An 18,064-nucleotide genomic window follows, 5' to 3' on the forward strand; every position below is an offset into this window, starting at 1 on the left:
GTGAGCAGATGGCTGTTATGTCCTTCAAGTATGGTCTGCGTTCGGAAAGTAAGTTGAGACAATCACTTACCAAGTGCCCACCCACAGCACTGAAAGATCTACGTGCCAGGATTGAGTAGTACGCTCGCCTCGAGGATGACCAGATCCCCATCGAGGAAGCATCTGTAAAACAAACAGCTTGGCACAAGAAGAGAACGGACCAAGGGGAACATCGGGGACTCACAGTGAATGAGGTAGATATGTCCAAATCTCATGAAACAGTCGTGACCGTATTCAAGGAACCCATCTATCGTATCCTGGAAAAGATCAAGAGAGAGCCCTTCTTTACTTGGCCGCCGAAAATGGTGGGAGATCCCGCTCGGCGTAATCAGAAGCTCAGATGCACCTATCACGAAGACATGGGGCATATGACTCAGAATTGCAGAGCGCTGAAGCAACACTTGGAAGACCTAGAAGCAGCTGGACACCTCCGGGATTACATTGATCAGGATAAAGCAGTGACCGAGCCAGGGAACCCACCACCAGAACTGAACACTGAGCACCCACCTCGGCTGATAATAAACGTGATCCATGGAACAGCGACCCAGGAACATGAAGAGGCACTGAAAGAAGAGATTGCTAAGGCTGTGCAAATTCAGCAGGTCATGTCAATAGAGCCTGCATCGAAAAAGGTACGCACGGCACCCAAATCCCCCTTGTGCACTGTTTTATTTACTAGAAAGGATTTAGAAGGCATAGAGCACCCAAATACTGATGCACTAATTATAATTGTGGGAATTGGGAAACGGTTTGATGTAAAACGAGTCCTGGTAGATCAAGGCAGTGCAGCAGACATATTGTATTATGACTTGTTCAGAAAGCTTGGCCTCTCCGAGCAGCATCTCACCCCAGCGGAAGCTCCGTTAATTGGCTTCAATTCACAGCCAGAATGGTCACTTGGCAGAATAGCATTGCCAGTTGTGGCAGGAACGAAGACCCTCCAGATAGAGTTTCTAGTTATTAATACACTTTCCCCTTATAACGCCATACTAGGCCATTCATGGATTCACCAAATGGAAGCGGTCCCTTCAACTTACCACCAGCTTATCCGTTTCCCAACGGAACACGGAGTAGAGCAGATCTTAGGGGATCAAGTTGCGTCCAAACATTGCTTCATGGCAACATTAAAGGCTAAGCAACTTTGTAACCGGGTACAGACAGTGGAAATGGCCGAACAGCCAGTCTTGGAAGATGTAGGGGGAGCCCCAGAGGAAAAGATGGTAGAGGATTTGGAGAAAGTCCTGGTAAAGGAGGATGATCCAAAAAAGTACTTCCTTATCGGTACCTCACTAGGTGCTGATGAGAAACTTTAGCTGCTTGAATTATTGAGGGAAAATACGGAGGTATTTGCGTGGTCGGCATATGATACTCCAGGGTTGAACCTAGAATTTTCTTGCCACAAACTCAACATCGACCCTTCCACTCGACCTGTCGTACAGAAAAGTCGGAGATCCTCAGTTGAGCACACTGAAGCAGTAATTGCTGAAGTCGAAAAACTCCTAGCTTCGGGAGCGATCAGAGAAGTTTAGTACCCACAATGGCTATCCAACACAGTTGTAGTAAAAAAGAACGAAAAATGGAGAGTCTGCGTTGACTTTACCTACCTAAACAAAGCTTGTCCCAAGGATAGTTTTCCTCTGCCTCGCATTGATTAACTGGCAGACTCAACAGTAGGGCATGAGCGCATGAGCTTTCTAGACGCTTATAGCGGTTATCACCAGATACCATTGCTCTGTCCGGATCAAGAGAAGACAACATTTATCACTCCAAGGGGCACTTATTGCTACAAAGTAATGTCGTTCGGCCTTAAGAACGCCGGAGCAACCTATCAGCAGATGATCACCCGAATGTTCAAGGACCAACTGGGGAAGACCATGGAAGCATATATAGATGATATGATAGTAAGAAGCAAGCTATTTACAAACCATCTTGCAGACTTAAGAGAAGTCTTTGGTATCTTGAAGAACCATCAGCTTCGCTTTAATGCCTTGAAATGCGCTTTCGGGGTAGGAACGGGGAAGTTCTTGGGATATATGGTCACCCACAGAGGAATCGAAGCAAATGTAGATCAAATCAAAGTAATACAAGAGCTTAAAGAGCCAACGAAGGCTAAAGAGCTACAGAAGCTGGCCGGAATGGTGGCCGCCCTGAATTGGTTCATTAGTAAGTCTTCAGATCGGATGAAGCCTTTTTCCAGCAGTTGAGAAAAAAAGGTAGCGTTAGCTCCAAGAAGGCCCTAAGTAACCTCAGCTCAAAGGTAAGAGGATTTGGTTTAGGAGATGTAGGCCAAAGTGTAGAGAAACTAAGAAAACACACACAAATTTGCAAGAGAGAGAGAGAAAGAGAAATCTAGAGAGAGAATTTTTGTGTCTTAAATTTTTCTAACCCCTCCACAAGAGAGAGAGGGGTTCTATATATAGAAAACATAAAATTTCCTTACAAACATCCAGCCATACACGTGTTGGAAGATGCATGAACCTGTGTAAATAGTTGGCACAAAATATCACAAAATATCTTCAAGAAACACTGGTGGCCGGGCGGCCATCAGTGATGGCCGGCAAGGCTTCATTGATGGTTGGCAGGGCACATCAATGGCTGGCAAAGGAAAAGCTGTGGCCAGCAGCCTCCAAGGATGGCCGACAGGCCATCTGAAACTTCCTGCTGAAAAGACCTAAGCATGGTCCAAAGATGAGACAAAATGGATGTAGGGTTTGAAATGCTCAAACTTGTGGCGTTCCACCGATGACTTCGAGCGCTAAGCGAGCAATCAAACTCGTCAACGGATGTACCTGCAAGAACATCAAAGTCTTAAAGGGCTGTCAAAAATGGGGTATTTACAGTTACATTTTTGTTTTTAGTTTTCAATTTATATTTACAAAAATTTAAAAAACTATCATAAAAACTTGTTTCATAATTTTTTTAGGTTTATAAATGGTTGTCTCAGTTTGTAAATTTGTAGAAAAGTTGTAAACTCAAAAAATGAGTTTACGTTGGTTTTTAAATAGAAAATAAAAGCCCAAAAATGCGGAGCTACAGTAACACAGACCATGGTTCAAATATGTAGAGGAGCATTTTTCAATTTCCCAACTACAACGGAAATATATACGTTATCTCTAACTCTACTCATTTTCTTCATTCACTTTGCTGTTCAAAGAATCCATAAAAGCGAGAGAGAAAGGGAGAGGGGTACCGTCGATCAAGGCCGGAGGAGTCATGATCGAGGCCGGGGGAGTCACAATCAAGGCTGGAGGAAAAGGATCGAGGCTGGGTCAAGGTCGAAGGAGAAGTATCAAGGCCGGATTGAGGCAGGAGGAGGAGGATCGACGCTGGAGGAGTCACAATCGATGCCAGACAACTCTCTCTCTCTCTCTAAATTTTCTTCTTACCTTTTTATTTATTTATTTATACAGATACTTTTATTTTGTAAAAATTTAATTTTATTATATTTAAGTATTTCATTGTAATTTTTAAATTAAAAATAAATTTTGAAAAATCATATTTAGATTATTTTATGCTATTATAAAATATATTTTTTTTAATATCAGCTTATTTCATAATCCCTTTCTAAAAGGTGTATTTGTCTTTGTTCATTAATATTAAATTTTTAATTAATCTTATTTATTATTAAAAAATAAAATAACAAATAATTTTATATATTTATATATATAATTTTGTTTCGATTGTTTAGGTTATTTGGTGTCTCTGTCAAAGTTTATTCAAATTTATTCAAAATTTATAAGTTTGACTCGAGTTGCTTGGGTTCAACTCGCCCAATTTACAACTTTAGTAAGGGGGTTGTAAGTTACATTATTGAAGTTGCGACAAATTAAAAATTGATACATAAATTGTTATAAAATTATAAAACTTAAATTGTAAGTTTCAATATTTTATTCTTATTTCATAATTTACATACAAAAACCTAATTTATGTTATTTCATATAAATATATTTTATTAATTTTTTCACATCCCGTGCATAGCACGGGTTTTCACTAGTAAAATAAATTTAAGGTTTGAGGCTTGTAATAAAACAAATTTTTAATTTTTAATTTTATCAATTTAAACTCTAATCTTTTGATTTATTTTCAATATAAATTATTTGCCTATTTTTGTTAAGTAAAACTAACCAAAAAAAAAAATATATTTTAGTTATTAAACTTAATGTAAAGTAGTATTTTATATATTTTCTATATAACTACATCGAATATAATAATTAAAATATTATTTTCTATCACTTTTACTTAATGAAAATAAGCAAATGATTTAGATTAAAAATAAATCAAAATATTATAGTTTAAATTGATAAAGTTAAAAATTCAGGATTTATTTTATTATAAGGTTCAAATTTTAGGCTTCGTTTATTTTGACGTAAAATGTTTTTGTCAATAATACTTTACTTATTTTCTGTTATTTGCTTAAACAAAAAGCAAGTAAAACATTTTTTAAGGGAAATATCTTTGCATCATTTTTTCAAAAATGACTTACCTTTAAAATTTTTGTAACTTAATTTTTATAAAGTTGACTCTCATTCACTATATTTTCAACACATTTAGTCAATTAATTCAATCGCCATATGTAAGAGGTAAATATGAGCTAAATTGTTACGTGACCAAGCTACCAACTTGCTAGCCAAATAGGATATTTGGCAACATCATCAAGCATAGTCTTTGACTAGCTGTCGAGCTATGTAATAGGTCGAACGACTTAACCCAAGTAGAGGGTGGACCAAGTCAATGGTAAGTCTACTATGAGTTGGAATGTGTTTATCCATTTGTATAATATCGCGAATATGGACATGATTCCAAGGAAAACGAAACGAAAGGGGGTAGAGACTAAAGTTTATTAACAACCACAACAATCATGAGCAGTTAACCATAAGTAAGCAACAAATCCATCGAACCAAGTACACAATCAATGACATTTATATTTACCATTCTATTGATAGTTAAACATTGACTTACGTATCAGAGAGTCTCCTAGCTAATGACCTTAACCAGAGTATTATTTACTTGTGTTTATAGGAAGCGTTTAATAAAGATGCAAAGGTGTTTTCTAATGTCATCTTCACCGGATGGTAAATTTTTCCTACATACCACAAATACACTACCACTCGACCTTTCACCCTTCATCCACATCTCCTACCATTTCTATTGTCGTTTACATCTGTTTCACCAGTATCCCTACCTCTTCTGTAACCTTACACCCATAATTTAAAAACTCTAACTCTTTCATGATCTCAAGTGATTAAAGGGAGAGAAGGAAGTAAAGAGGCATGCTTTGTTTGGTTGAAGTTTTACTGAATGAAAGAAATGGATAAAGAGATAAAGGAAATAAAAAGAAGATGCAAGGGGTGAGGGCATTTTTGTCTAAATTTTAATGTATTTAATATTATTTTTCCTTTTCCATATGAGTTAATATTTTTCAAAAAAACTTTCCACCAAATTGATATTATTTGCCATACTTTTAAATTAAATATATTAATAAATTTTCTTTAATTTACTTAGATTAAATAAATTCATATAATTTTTAGGAAAAATTATGGAAAAAAAAATTAAGGTTTGAATCCTTATGACAAAATTTATATGGAAATTTTAATTTTGTCAATAAACTCTAATATTTTGATTTATTTTTAATATAAACTATCTGTCTATTTTCCTTAAGTAAAATCAACGGATAAAATAATAATTTGATCATTAAACTCATTAAAAAGATATTTTAGAGATTATATATATATATATATATATATTGAATTTAATGACTGAAATATATATTTTTTGTCATTTTCTTAAGACAAATGGTTTACATTAAACACAAATAAAATTTTACCTAATTTTTATTATATGTCTTGGGTCAATCTAACTTTTCATTTTCTTCTAGCTTTTTTATTACACTTTCTAATATTTGGGCCTTATTTAGATTTTGATTAAAATAGTTAATAAAGATTAAAAAAATAATTAAAAGAGTCAATAAAATAAAATGTTACATTTTACACATTAATCAATCACTTTTTCTCTCAAAACCATCTATTCAATTGCACAAAAAAAAAAAAAAAAAATCACAAATCACAAATCACCAAAAACACAAATTTTTCATCTCACAAAAAAATAAAAAATCAACTAAAATGCTAGCAAAGTTTTCAAATGATGCTGGATTCTACCAATTTTCTATACTACTATACACATATGTAAGTTATGACGTTTGTGATATTGATTATCACAAATATCATAATTGTTATAACTAAATACCACATAAATTAAAGATTCTTTGAATCTTAACCAAAATATTAGTTATAACCAACACCACAATGATCATAACTAATATCACAATGAGTCATAATTAATAAGGTGGTAACTAAAGATCATAAATCTCATAAGGGTTTATTACAATTTTTACCCCTAAACTATCGTTAAATTGTCTACTTAATTCTTGAACTATAGATTGCATCTATTCAGTCCCTAAAACATATAAATCAAAGGCAATTTAGTCCCTAAACTATCGATTGAATTGATTAAGTCACTATAGTGCCGTTTTGGCAACCTACACAAAAAGCCACGTTTTGCCATTTGCTCAAAAACGCCAAGCTTGGCCAAAACGCTGAAAATCCCATTTGGAAAGATCTAAAAAAGCAACACCCAAATTTACCAAACTATCCTCTGGAACATTTTAATTAATTAATTCAAAAATTAAAAAGTAAGGATATTTTGGTCATTTTGGAGTGATTTGACACTTTTAAAAAATATTAAACCAAAAATTAAAAAATCAGTTTTTTACAAACTTCCCAAATCACTTTAAAAAAAGCCAAAAAGCTTGATAAAAAGTCAAAAGCCAGCTTTTTACCAACTTTCCAAAACACCCCATAGTATTTAATTCATACCTATTTAATCCATGAAAGGATTACAAAAATAAAATATATGCACATAAGTATTATAAATTAGTAAAAGACCCTATCCAATTAAAATTTTATTACAAAAAAATTAAATTTTTTTGTTTTGTCTTTAAAAGGTATTTTATTCCGTTATGTGTTTAAATTAATATTACAGTCTAGTTTATCAGTCTTACTAATAAATTATATAAATATTGGATATACTGAAAAAGTAGAATTAGATAATTTAAATAATAATAGTTCGCTCTAAATAATTATAGAACAAAATAATACATTAATTAAGTAATAAAAAGAACTTGGTGAAAACGTTAAAAACAATACATTAGAAATTATAAACAAAATTTGGCATATAATATTACATAAAGGCAAACACGTAACCATTGTAGAAGCTAAGTAAAAAAATACTATAAATAATTACTTTTACCCTTATAAAACAAATTCACCATAAGGATTGACATCCACTTTTCAAAGACGAAATAAAATTTTAGATTTTTTTTGAAATAAAATTTTAATTACAATATTATGGATTTATATATTTATTTTTTGTAATCCTTCCGAAGACTTGAAATAAATATTTTAGAGACAAAATAAATTCAATCTTTAGTTTATGGATTAAATGAACTTTAATTTATATATTTAGAAATTAAATAGAGTCAATAAAAATTCAAAAATTAAATAAATAATTTTATGATAATTTAAAAATATAAAATAATAAATCTATGTCATATTTTATGATAATTTAAAAATATAAAATAATAAATCTATGTCATAATTATGACATGTGATAAACCTGTGTGTTGAGCCATCTTTCATTTTTTTTATACATTTCAAGACCTTATTTCCAATTCGTACCATTTTATTTTAATTATATTTTTCAATCCGTACCATTTAATTTTAATTATTATATATTTTCAATCTTTTATCCCTTTTTTTGGTGGGGTTAAATCTTTTATCCTCAAACATCATCAACCCACCTTTTTAACCATGGTTAGAAATACGATCACATAAACCATGGTTAGTTCCACCACAGCATATTCAGGTCGGGTTCTCCACCTCTCGCGCAGCTGCACGGAACTAGGGTTTCGGAAAACGAATATCCATGGATTTTCTCACCGAATTCTGTAATTTTCCCTTCGAAAATCCAAATTTTCTTACTTGATGTGTTGTCGTCGATTTCTGTCTCCGTTGAATTCGTAAATGGAGACTCAGAGGATCATAGATTTCCCTCACGAAAACATGGATAAACGCCCCAGGAAGAGACCTCGTCTGACTTGGGACATGCCCCCCCTTGTTCCCCCACCTCCCAAGGTATATATATATGTGTGTGTGTGTGTGTGTGTGTGTGCCTATATCTACATGTATTTATCTTTTTATGTATTGATGAATCTTGAATTTTGTTGAATGATACAAGTACTGAGAAAGTAGATCTTGCTTAATTATGCATTTGTGTATGGGATATATTATTATAGTCATTATGAACTTTTCTTGTTTATGTTGTTTGTAAAGAAAAAGTTTTTAATTGAAAAGGAAGGAGCAAATAAATTATTGATTCCATTGATTTGAGGCAAATGCTATGTTATATGTGTTCTAACTTCTGCTTTCATTCTATTTTATTTTTTTCTAAATTTTTTAAGAAGATTAGTATTTGCAAGACAATTTTAATTTGTATCTATAGTGGTAAGGTTGCGTACATCTGACCCTCATGCACTGTGGCTTCCCTTTCTAAAATTGAATAATAACTAAGCTATATGAAGTATATTCTCCTTGAAAAGAGGTTTTGAGAATTAAAAAATCTGACATGGCTTTGAAGAAAGGGGACAAGACAACAAGGTTATTGTAGCATATTTGAACTGTATATGTCTTGGGTTGGGTTAACTCTAATAGGTTCTTGTATGTTGTCTGTTAATATTCACAATATTTTGAATTAAAGAAATAAAAATTGTAAAACAATGCCAGATTAGAGGATGACACCATAATTTCATAGAAACAAAGAGCAATTACTTTTTATAAAGCTTAGGTTGTTTCCATAGGATGACACCATAATCTCATTTTCTCTCTGTTTTCTCCTGCAACAACTCTTTTCTCTCTCCAAGAATTACAATACAAGCATCATGCATACACCACCTTTATTTGCAAGTATATAACATCATCTGTTATGGTTCAAGAAAGTCAAAATGTAGTGAACAATTCTTCTATAGGCATATGATGTTGGTTGAAGAAGAGTTTGGCTATAAAGCTAGTGTTGTGACATGTCAATTGTGTTTTTGTTTAGCTAGACCCACACCAGGTCTCTTCTCTTCTTGATAGTTCTCAAAATTTGGGCTCCACTTGATTATAGGTTGCAATTGTGACTACAAGGCATCGCACATCTCACTTTCCCATCTCCCGAGCTGGCCTCTTTTGCCAAAAATATAATATGCACATAACATTTTCATTCTTCTTTCTCTCTTGGTTTTTTTTTTTTTTTTTTTTTTTTTTGGGGGGGGGGGGGGGGGCATAGGGCATGCTATTTTTGAAAATTTTGCAAAGTTTTTGAAGTTTTAATTATTCTTGCTATGAAAGTTACTTCTGTTTTATTGACACGTGCTAATTATTTTAACTGTGATGTAGGTCCTTCCGACAATATATTGTGGGCACGAGTTTGCGAACGGAGCAGTTCCCAATTATGCTTGTTCTTCGATATATTACAAGGGAGTGCCCCACAATGGATGCCCTCCATGGAGACCAGATGATAAAGATGGCCACTATGTTTTTGCCATTGGAGAGAACTTATCTCCTCGTTGTATGTGTATTCTGACTGCCTTCAATTATTATATGTTTGAGATGCCCTAGCTATGCTACGATTTATCATTCATTGTGTCATGGTATTCATAATGTTTAGGATGATTGTGTGGAATTTGAGTACTGTTTCAAAACATAGATTAACCATAACTGAAACAGTTTTGGACTATTGGTAAAATTAAATTTAAATCCAGTAAGTGGAGTTGTTTTTATCATGGACTGAAGGAGAAGAAACACATAAAATTTTTAGTTGAGGCAATGCTTACTTTTCATACTTCTTCTATTTAGAAAAAATTAAACATAAGATGCTCTCATGGACCATTTAATCTGATAATATGGATTGATTTGATTGGTCATGTGATCATGTGTTATAAATTAGATTTTTGAGAGGAAAAGTTTAAGGATCTTATGGCTTTTGCTATGTCCATCCCTTCGTTGACACTTTTTAATAAGAATTTGGTACTTTTAAGTAGTTTTCTTTCTATTCTTAATTTCTTGGAAGATTTTGTTAGAAAACATGTTTTTTTGTGTGTGTGCGCCCGCGCGTGTGCGCTTTATAATCTATATAAATATTCCCAGTGTCAACTCATCTAATTCTCAAATTTTAATACATGAGTTTCCAATGGGATTATGGACTCCCTGATATTTGTTTCACAATGCAAATGAGTATATTGATCAGAATGTGTAATTCCTATATGTGACACTTACTCATTTTGATATGCGCCTTTAGTACCTTATCCTAAGCCAGTATATCCTTGAATAGGGCTGTTAAACAAACTAAGCTGCTTGGGGTCGACTCCTGTCTTAATAAAATCTCATTCAAGATTGGCTTGCTATATAAACAAGTCAAGTTTGAACGCATTTTAAAGCCCGTTAAGTTTTCATCCAAGCTTGAAAAACCTACCATGACTTATACGCACTATAAAAAACAAGGTACTCAAGCTTGGCTCGGTTAAAACTCATTTGAGATGGGCTCGAAAGGTAAAGAAGCCAAGCTTGATCATATTTTGAAGCTCATTAATTTTTCAAGCCAACCTTGAACAACCTACTACTTAGCTCGACTCGACTTGTTTACAACCCTATCATTGGGGACTTTAAGTTTGTCTTCTATTCCCTTGTTTGACATGCCTATGTGTCTTCTATTCCATGTAAATACGTCTCTCTCAAGCTCCTTCATTTGCACCCAGTCTTTTCTCATTAAAAAGGAGTAAACTTTATTATTTGTACAAAAAATAGAAAATAGGAATTACAAAATGAAGTCAAGTTTCCTGCTCAACTTGATAAACATATGCTTTGGTTTTATGGCCTTAGTGTGAAAAGGGAAAACAAAATAGGTCTTGCTAATCAATCTTAGTTAGTTGGAATGTAATTTCCTTATCCTCACAAGAATGGTGGCAAGTGCAAATCCAAGCTGCTGATTGGTATGTTAGGAGATGAATATCTGATCATCCTCCATTGATTTGCACAAATTTATGTGTGCAGCTCTCATAGTCTTGCAAGTTGCCACACTTTTCATTTTAAATTAATATTTTCTCATTTTGGAAATAAACTTGGAGTGATACTGTGTTTATAGAATTGGCTACTTCCTTTGTCCCATTTTGTGTGGCATGATTGATCTCGCACACAGTTTTAAGGAAAGTTAAGAACAAAAGTACACATCAGCTAATTAACAACAGGTTTCCAATATGGCCTCACATAAACTTGGATGAAATTCACATGTTTGGAGCGTACTTCTTTGGGAATTGGGGGTTGTATTTAAATATATATTTAAAGAAAGGTGATATGGAAAAGTCATGGTTACATTTTTTGACTTTTCAAACTTTGACACTTAAAATGGGACTACCAGAAAATAACAGACACATGAAATGGGACTGAGGGAGTAGACTTTGTTCAACCTCTTATGTGTAAATGAATCCATGTCTAGATATGTTCTTTTTATTATTTGTGGATTGGCTTTTTCTTTGATCCAAGAGTGATAGTTGTAATCTTTTCTCCAATAACATTTTTTATTTATTTGTACTTGCAGACAGGATTTTGAGCAAAATGGGTGAAGGTTAGTTCTTTCTTCAGCTTCTTATTTCTTGTTTGTTTCTCTCAGATTCTCTGTTTTCTTAGGTTCCATGGATCTTACTATTTTTGGTTATTCTTTGTTCAGATCTCTTCTTACTATTTTTGCTTATCCTTTGTTCAGATCTCTTCCTTCCTTCCCTCTTTCCTTCCTATCTTCTTCCCCCCCCCTCCCTTTTTATGTTTTTGTTTTTTGAGAGGGAGGGATGGGGCAGTTCTTCCTAGTCACTGGTGTTAATATGAAACACTCATGTGTAGGGTGCCATTAAAATCCAAACTAGTGTTTCATATTTGAATTTATCTGGTCATTAATAATATCAGCTCAATCCCTTGGGTAAAATAATTACAGGGACTTTTGGGAAAGTCTTGGAATGTTTGGACAATGAAAAGAAAGAGATCGTGGCAATTAAAATTGTTCGTTCCTTACACAAATACCGCGAAGCTGCTATGATTGAAATTGATGTACTACAAAAGCTTGCCAGGCATGACATTGGTGCCACACGGTAGGCATCTGTTTTTCTTCATGCTTCCATTTTTCATTGTAAACAAAATTAAAGTGATTGGGTATAAGTTGTTTTATTCTTTGCAGTTGTGTGCAAATACGGAATTGGTTTGACTATCGTAATCATATTTGTATTGTAAGTATTTATTGGTACTTGTTGTTTGATTGATTTGAAAGGGCAATGATGTTCCTTCATGCTGAATATTCTGTGAGTTAAAAGCTTGCAAATGGATTTAAATGGTTTTCACAGGTATTTGAGAAGCTTGGACCAAGCTTATATGATTTTCTCCGCAAAAACAGCTATCGTTCATTTCCCATTGATCTTGTGCGGGAGTTCGGCAGACAACTTTTGGAATCTGTAGCATGTGTGTGCACACATCTTGCATCGCTTTTTCTATGTTGTTCTGTCTTGATGGTCACTTCCTCTTAAATTAAGCTCAGATTTGGGCATATCTAGATCTTTATTTCCATCTCTGATATATTTAGCATTAGATTGGAACCTGGAGTAATATTTGTTTGGACAAGCATGAGTTTTGAATTGATGATTAATCAGCTTCTGGTTCTCATTCATTTTGCTTGCTTACTTTTGCAGTTATGCATGATTTACGCCTAATTCACACAGATCTGAAACCAGAAAATATTCTTCTTGTTTCACCAGAGTATGTTAAAGTGCCGGATTATAAGGTATTGCTTCATGTAGCATGTTCTTATCATTTGTTTATCTTTTATAGTGGTTTGCATGTGTGCCTGACCTTGCAACTTATCAGATTTATCTGAATTAGGGTGTGCTCTAGTCCAATTCACCAGGAATTTATATTTAACAATTGATATGCTGGCCTCTTTTTTGGGGGTGGGGAGGTGTATGAGGAGGCAATTGATATTGAATACCCTTTTTCGGTGTTCTTTGTGAGTTACTGAAAATAAGAATCTTGGGTCCAATTTTAATTTAATCTATTACGATGTTTATCACTTACTCGATATGTTAAACTGTTGTTACAGTTGCTAGGTTGGTGCTTATTAGTTTGATAATCTTATTTCAACTTCAAAATGCTGATATTTGATTTTATTTTGCCTTCATTCGAGTGTCTATCACGATCCACGAAAGATGGTTCATATTTCAAGAATCTGCCAAAGTCAAGTGCAATTAAGCTAATTGATTTTGGGAGTACTACGTTTGAACATCAGGACCACAGCTATGTGGTGTCAACGCGTCATTACCGTGCACCAGAGGTTATTCTTGGTAATTGCCATCTGTTATCTGGTTTTGTGGTCAGTATTTTGATGTTTGTCTTTTAATGTTGAAGTCTTAACATTATTTGCTATGTTGTTTTCTGTAGGTCTTGGATGGAACTATCCTTGTGATTTGTGGAGCATAGGTTGTATACTCGTTGAACTTTGCTCTGTAAGTATGATTATGCCTTTTCTGGTTTACTTTACATTTTCTTGTTTGTTTCTATTATATACAACATTGATTTTAGTTTGTCTTTCATCTGTTGATGATATTGTTAAGATGAATTTTTGAAGATTCATTGGAAAGTCCAATTTTCAATGTGATGAGCAGTCACTTATAAGATAGCAGCGCTCTTTAAAAGTGAAGTTTTATCAAGTTAAAGAATTATGAAGGAAACTAGTCCCTTTCTAGAATGTCAAGTACTTTTGATTGATCTGGCAAGTTTTACTGGTTTTGCTCATACATTATTGAATACTTCAATCAATCATTCACTTTGAAGCTTCTATTTATGTTTTGGAAAATGATTTACAAATAAAATTTTCTTATAAAAAAGAATGATGTGGCCGTGGCAATTTTGAAATTACAAGTCATCTTTTTATATGAAAATTTTGTATAGAATTTCTGTTTGTATATTGTTATCCTTATGTTCTTTTGTGTTTACGTTTTTCATGAACAGGGCGATGCCCTTTTTCAAACACACGAGAACTTGGAACATCTGGCTATGATGGAGAGGGTGTTAGGGCCACTGCCACAACATATGATTGTTAGAGCTGAGTAAGATCAGTTATTTCTATTTGTTCAATTCATACTATTTTTGTGCTTCATAGCGTGGAGAAAGCTCATGTTTAAGTTTTTTCAGCAATCGTGCTGAGAAATATTTCAAGAGGGGTGCACAATTGGATTGGCCTGAGAGTGCAACCTCAAGACAAAGTATGCGGGCAGTATGGAAATTACCCCGTCTACAGGTAGTTTTTAGATTTTGTTTGTTCTGAACTGTTATCAGAATCATTCGGTACTTCCAACACATCATCATCTTTGGTTTGATGGATAAAGGTTTGTAAGAGGAAACATGTGTTATTTGCTCCCTCTGGGTGTGCAATGTTCCCTGCCAAATGAAACTCTAAATTTTTAGCAAGATTTTGGTTTGCCATTTTGTTCTGCTCACTGGAAAGCTGCTACAAATGTTGTGAAGATATGGCATGTATATCATTATGCATTTTTTCATTCTTGAAAATTTGATCTTTTGTGTGTATGTCTTGTTGCCAAAAGTGCTCAATTTTTCTTCTACCATAACCTAGTGTGAGATGATATTACTGAGTAGCATTGCCTAACATGGATTCACTTTTTGCACTAGCCATTTTTCACAGGAATTAGTGTCTGGATGGTTAAAGGGTCACACATATTAATTGATGGGCGTTTAGCCATGTATTGTGACCATACTACTCTTTGATCACTATTCTCACTCGAACATGAAGTAGTTTGTGATTTATAGTTTTGAAAGCTTCGGTTTTCATTTGCAACTAGGTATAAACTTACCAAGATATATAGAGCTTTTCTGGCTCTTCTCTCTCTCACACAAAAGATTTGGCATTCTTTTTCTTCTTTAAACTCATAAGATTTGGTATGAACTCCTAGTTTCTGGGTAAGGGTCATGTTTGTGAGATACTACTATTACCTCTGTCTCTGTCTCAGGATCTGTCTCTGTCTCTGTCTCTCTCTTTCTCACACACACACACACACACACACACACAAGAGGCTCTCTAACATTTTCTTACAAGACTTGTCCTCGCATTCTTGCATGCTACAACATATTGCATAATTTATTCTTTCTATTTCTCATGTTGGACAACCAGTTGCCTTGAAAGTGCAAGCAGTTAGAAAGGGTGTAACTTGTGTATCTATTTTATCGTCAAAATGCTTCTTTGTGTGGCCAAACTCCTGCGCCATGCCTTTCACATCCTTACTCTCATGCAATCCCCTTGGGCATATGGAGAGATGCAACTATTTAAAATGGGATGCACATAATTACATAAAACACATTGCACACTTGCAAACATAACGAGGGACAAGCAAATACAAGAAGACTTGAACCAAAACCAAAGATTTGATTTCACATTCGACAACCAATTGCCCCCAAAGCTTACATCATCAACATATCATTTTGAGCAACTGTCCTATTGATTATGCAGGCCATAAAATGTCTTGTATGTTTCCCACTTGTTTTGTAGGTTTTCCATGTCTTTTGCATTTCCAATATTGATAAATGATGCCTGGTTTATGATCATGTAAATACATCTTCAGAGATCATCATCTTTATTTCCGATGTAACCAAAAAAAATAAAGAGACCATCATCTTGTTCTTATAATATTTTCCCTTGTCTTCTTTATGTATTAATTTCTTCTTCTTCTTCTTCTCCTCTCTCTCTCTCTCTCTCTCTCTCTCCTTTTTTTATTATTTTATTTTTTATAATACTTGCAGAACCTGATAATGCGGCATGTGGATCACTCTGCTGGTGATCTGATTGATCTCTTACAAGGGCTTCTGCGATATGACCCAGCAGAGCGGCTCAAAGCAAGGGAAGCTCTTAGACATCCCTTCTTCACAAGAGACCTGAGAAGGTGTGACTATCCCTTGTAACTAGATCTCACATATGCTTTTACAAGCGCAAGTGATATTTCTCAAGCAAAAAGTATATATATAAAAATAAAATAAAATTGAAGCCTTGCATAGTTGTGCCTGATATCATTACTTCTGGCATACTGCTTGTATTGCTGTTGCTGTAGAGTAGTGTCTACCTTCCTCCTTTCTCCCTATTTTCTGCCTTTTTTTTGGTTTTCTTTTCTACTACTACTATATTTGGAGTGAATTATCTTAGAAGTTCTGGTTTGTTGCATTCCATTGTTGAAGTTGTTATTTGGTCAGTAATTTGTTAAAATATGTCCTGATATTGCTCCTTCTCTTCTTGATTTAATCTCTCTCTCTCTCTCTCTCTCTCTCTCTCTCGGAAAGTTTTCAATTAAGGAGTGAATCAAAACCCAAAACAAAGAAAAGCGGATTGCGGAATGATCATACTATGATAAGCCACATTGGTATTAAAGGTGCTTTGGCGAAATGGATTTCTTTTCAGCTCAGTGCATGCACTGATATCATCTGATTTCTGATACGCTGCAAATTCTGAGGCGATCTGGATTTGGGAACGTTCATTTGTTCATTATTAGGCCTCGATAGCCACTGTTTGAATTGCAAGGGCAAAGTTGCTAATATCTAGCAATCTGCAAAGCTCTGCAACAAAACAGGAGTACTAGGGCTTGCATTTTGCAACTTGTGAAAATGCTGCTTTGAAAGCGTACAATTGAAATTTGCTGATGTTTCAGGGTTGTTGAAGACGCATGAATAATGGGGTGGTGAGGCCACTCTGCAACTTGCTTTAGCTGATGGTTGTGTCTGGTAAAGTTGGTGGAATCATAGGTAAAGTTGGTGGAATCATTGACTGATTGAAACCGGTTTCACTACTTCCTCTACATTCATCAGAGAAAAATTGTCAACGGTCTTTGATGCCTTTCAAGGGGAGAGGATCGGGTTTGATCATATTCTGTTGGTTTCAGTAAAAAATATTTTTGGTAAAAAAAAATGTTTTTTTATGCTTGGTTGCAATTTTGAAACATGTGTTAGTGATGATGTAGAGGTTTAGTGATGGAGGTGGTGGCGGCACATTGGTAAGATTTTATTTCAAAAGATATCTCACATTTCAAAAAAAATGGAAAATAACTTTTAAGCTACTAAAATTTGTAATTTTTGTTGATTAGGGTGAAGGCAAAGCCTGCTTCAGATTGTTTCATCGACCACTTAAAATTGCGCAAGGGAAACAAAAAATTAGAAAGAAAATAAAATGTTTTCATTTTTATTTCTTACATGCATAATTGTATGAAAGTACAAGTCTTATTATAATTATTTCCCGAAGTAAATATTTTTTCTCAATTTTTTTTTTTACATAATTAATGAAAATAAAATTATTTGTATATTTTCTTTCACTTGAAAAAAAAATCTCTGAAAATATTTTTCTATAGTGGAATAATATGTCCAACTTTTAAATAAATAGGAAGAACAAAAATAATTAAAATGGGTTGGGGAATAGAAAAAATAATTTCAAGGGACATGAAAGATTGTACTGACTGTAAAATAATTATTGAGAAAAATTATCAATTTACCTTCGTTTCTCTATCCAATCTTCTCCTTTATTTTTTATTTGCAAACCCTAATTTACGCATAGGCGACTGAACCCCTCCCCACCTTTCCTTGGCAGTTCTTCCCATCCTCTCCCGCCGTCGCAACCACCCCACATTTCTCTACGCTCCTCCCTCTCTCCATTCCTCTCTCTTCTCAACTTGATTTACAAATCACCATCACCATCACGAGCTCTTGATTTGGAGAGTTGAGGGGGTGGGCTTCAAATCATGATCCCTGGAGAATCTTCGTGAACAAATTTATTTACTTTAAACTTAAAGTAAATAAAAATAATAATTAGTTCTTATCAAACAAAGTAGCCCAGTGAAAAGGAAGGA

General features: G+C 34.1%; 2 protein-coding genes across 3 annotated transcripts; both read left to right on the forward strand.

Moving 5' to 3' along the window:
- The first annotated feature begins 398 nt into the window (after window positions 1–398).
- Window positions 399–1,352, forward strand: LOC114300094 (uncharacterized). Its single transcript, XM_028244944.2, has one exon. The coding sequence runs from the start codon at window positions 399–401 to the stop codon at window positions 1,350–1,352; it is 954 nt and encodes a 317-aa protein (XP_028100745.2).
- A 6,499-nt stretch (window positions 1,353–7,851) lies between these two features.
- Window positions 7,852–17,281, forward strand: LOC114300134 (serine/threonine-protein kinase AFC1). 2 transcript variants are annotated; one of them, XM_028244998.2, is made up of 13 exons: window positions 7,852–8,228; window positions 9,531–9,702; window positions 11,728–11,754; window positions 12,118–12,271; window positions 12,358–12,406; window positions 12,521–12,635; window positions 12,863–12,954; window positions 13,354–13,510; window positions 13,608–13,672; window positions 14,178–14,275; window positions 14,361–14,466; window positions 15,981–16,120; window positions 16,512–17,281. In XM_028244998.2, the coding sequence occupies exons 1-13, from the start codon at window positions 8,118–8,120 to the stop codon at window positions 16,654–16,656; spliced, it is 1,431 nt and encodes a 476-aa protein (XP_028100799.2). In that variant the 5' UTR covers window positions 7,852–8,117; the 3' UTR covers window positions 16,657–17,281. The 2 variants fall into 2 exon arrangements, with proteins under 2 accessions (XP_028100799.2, XP_028100800.1); XM_028244999.2 differs by having other exon boundaries at window positions 16,877–17,281.
- Window positions 17,282–18,064: the final 783 nt, after the last annotated feature.

This window comes from Camellia sinensis, chromosome 10 (assembly GCF_055761805.1).
Source record: "Camellia sinensis isolate YWXY chromosome 10, ASM5576180v1, whole genome shotgun sequence".
Lineage (NCBI taxonomy): Eukaryota > Viridiplantae > Streptophyta > Magnoliopsida > Ericales > Theaceae > Camellia > Camellia sinensis.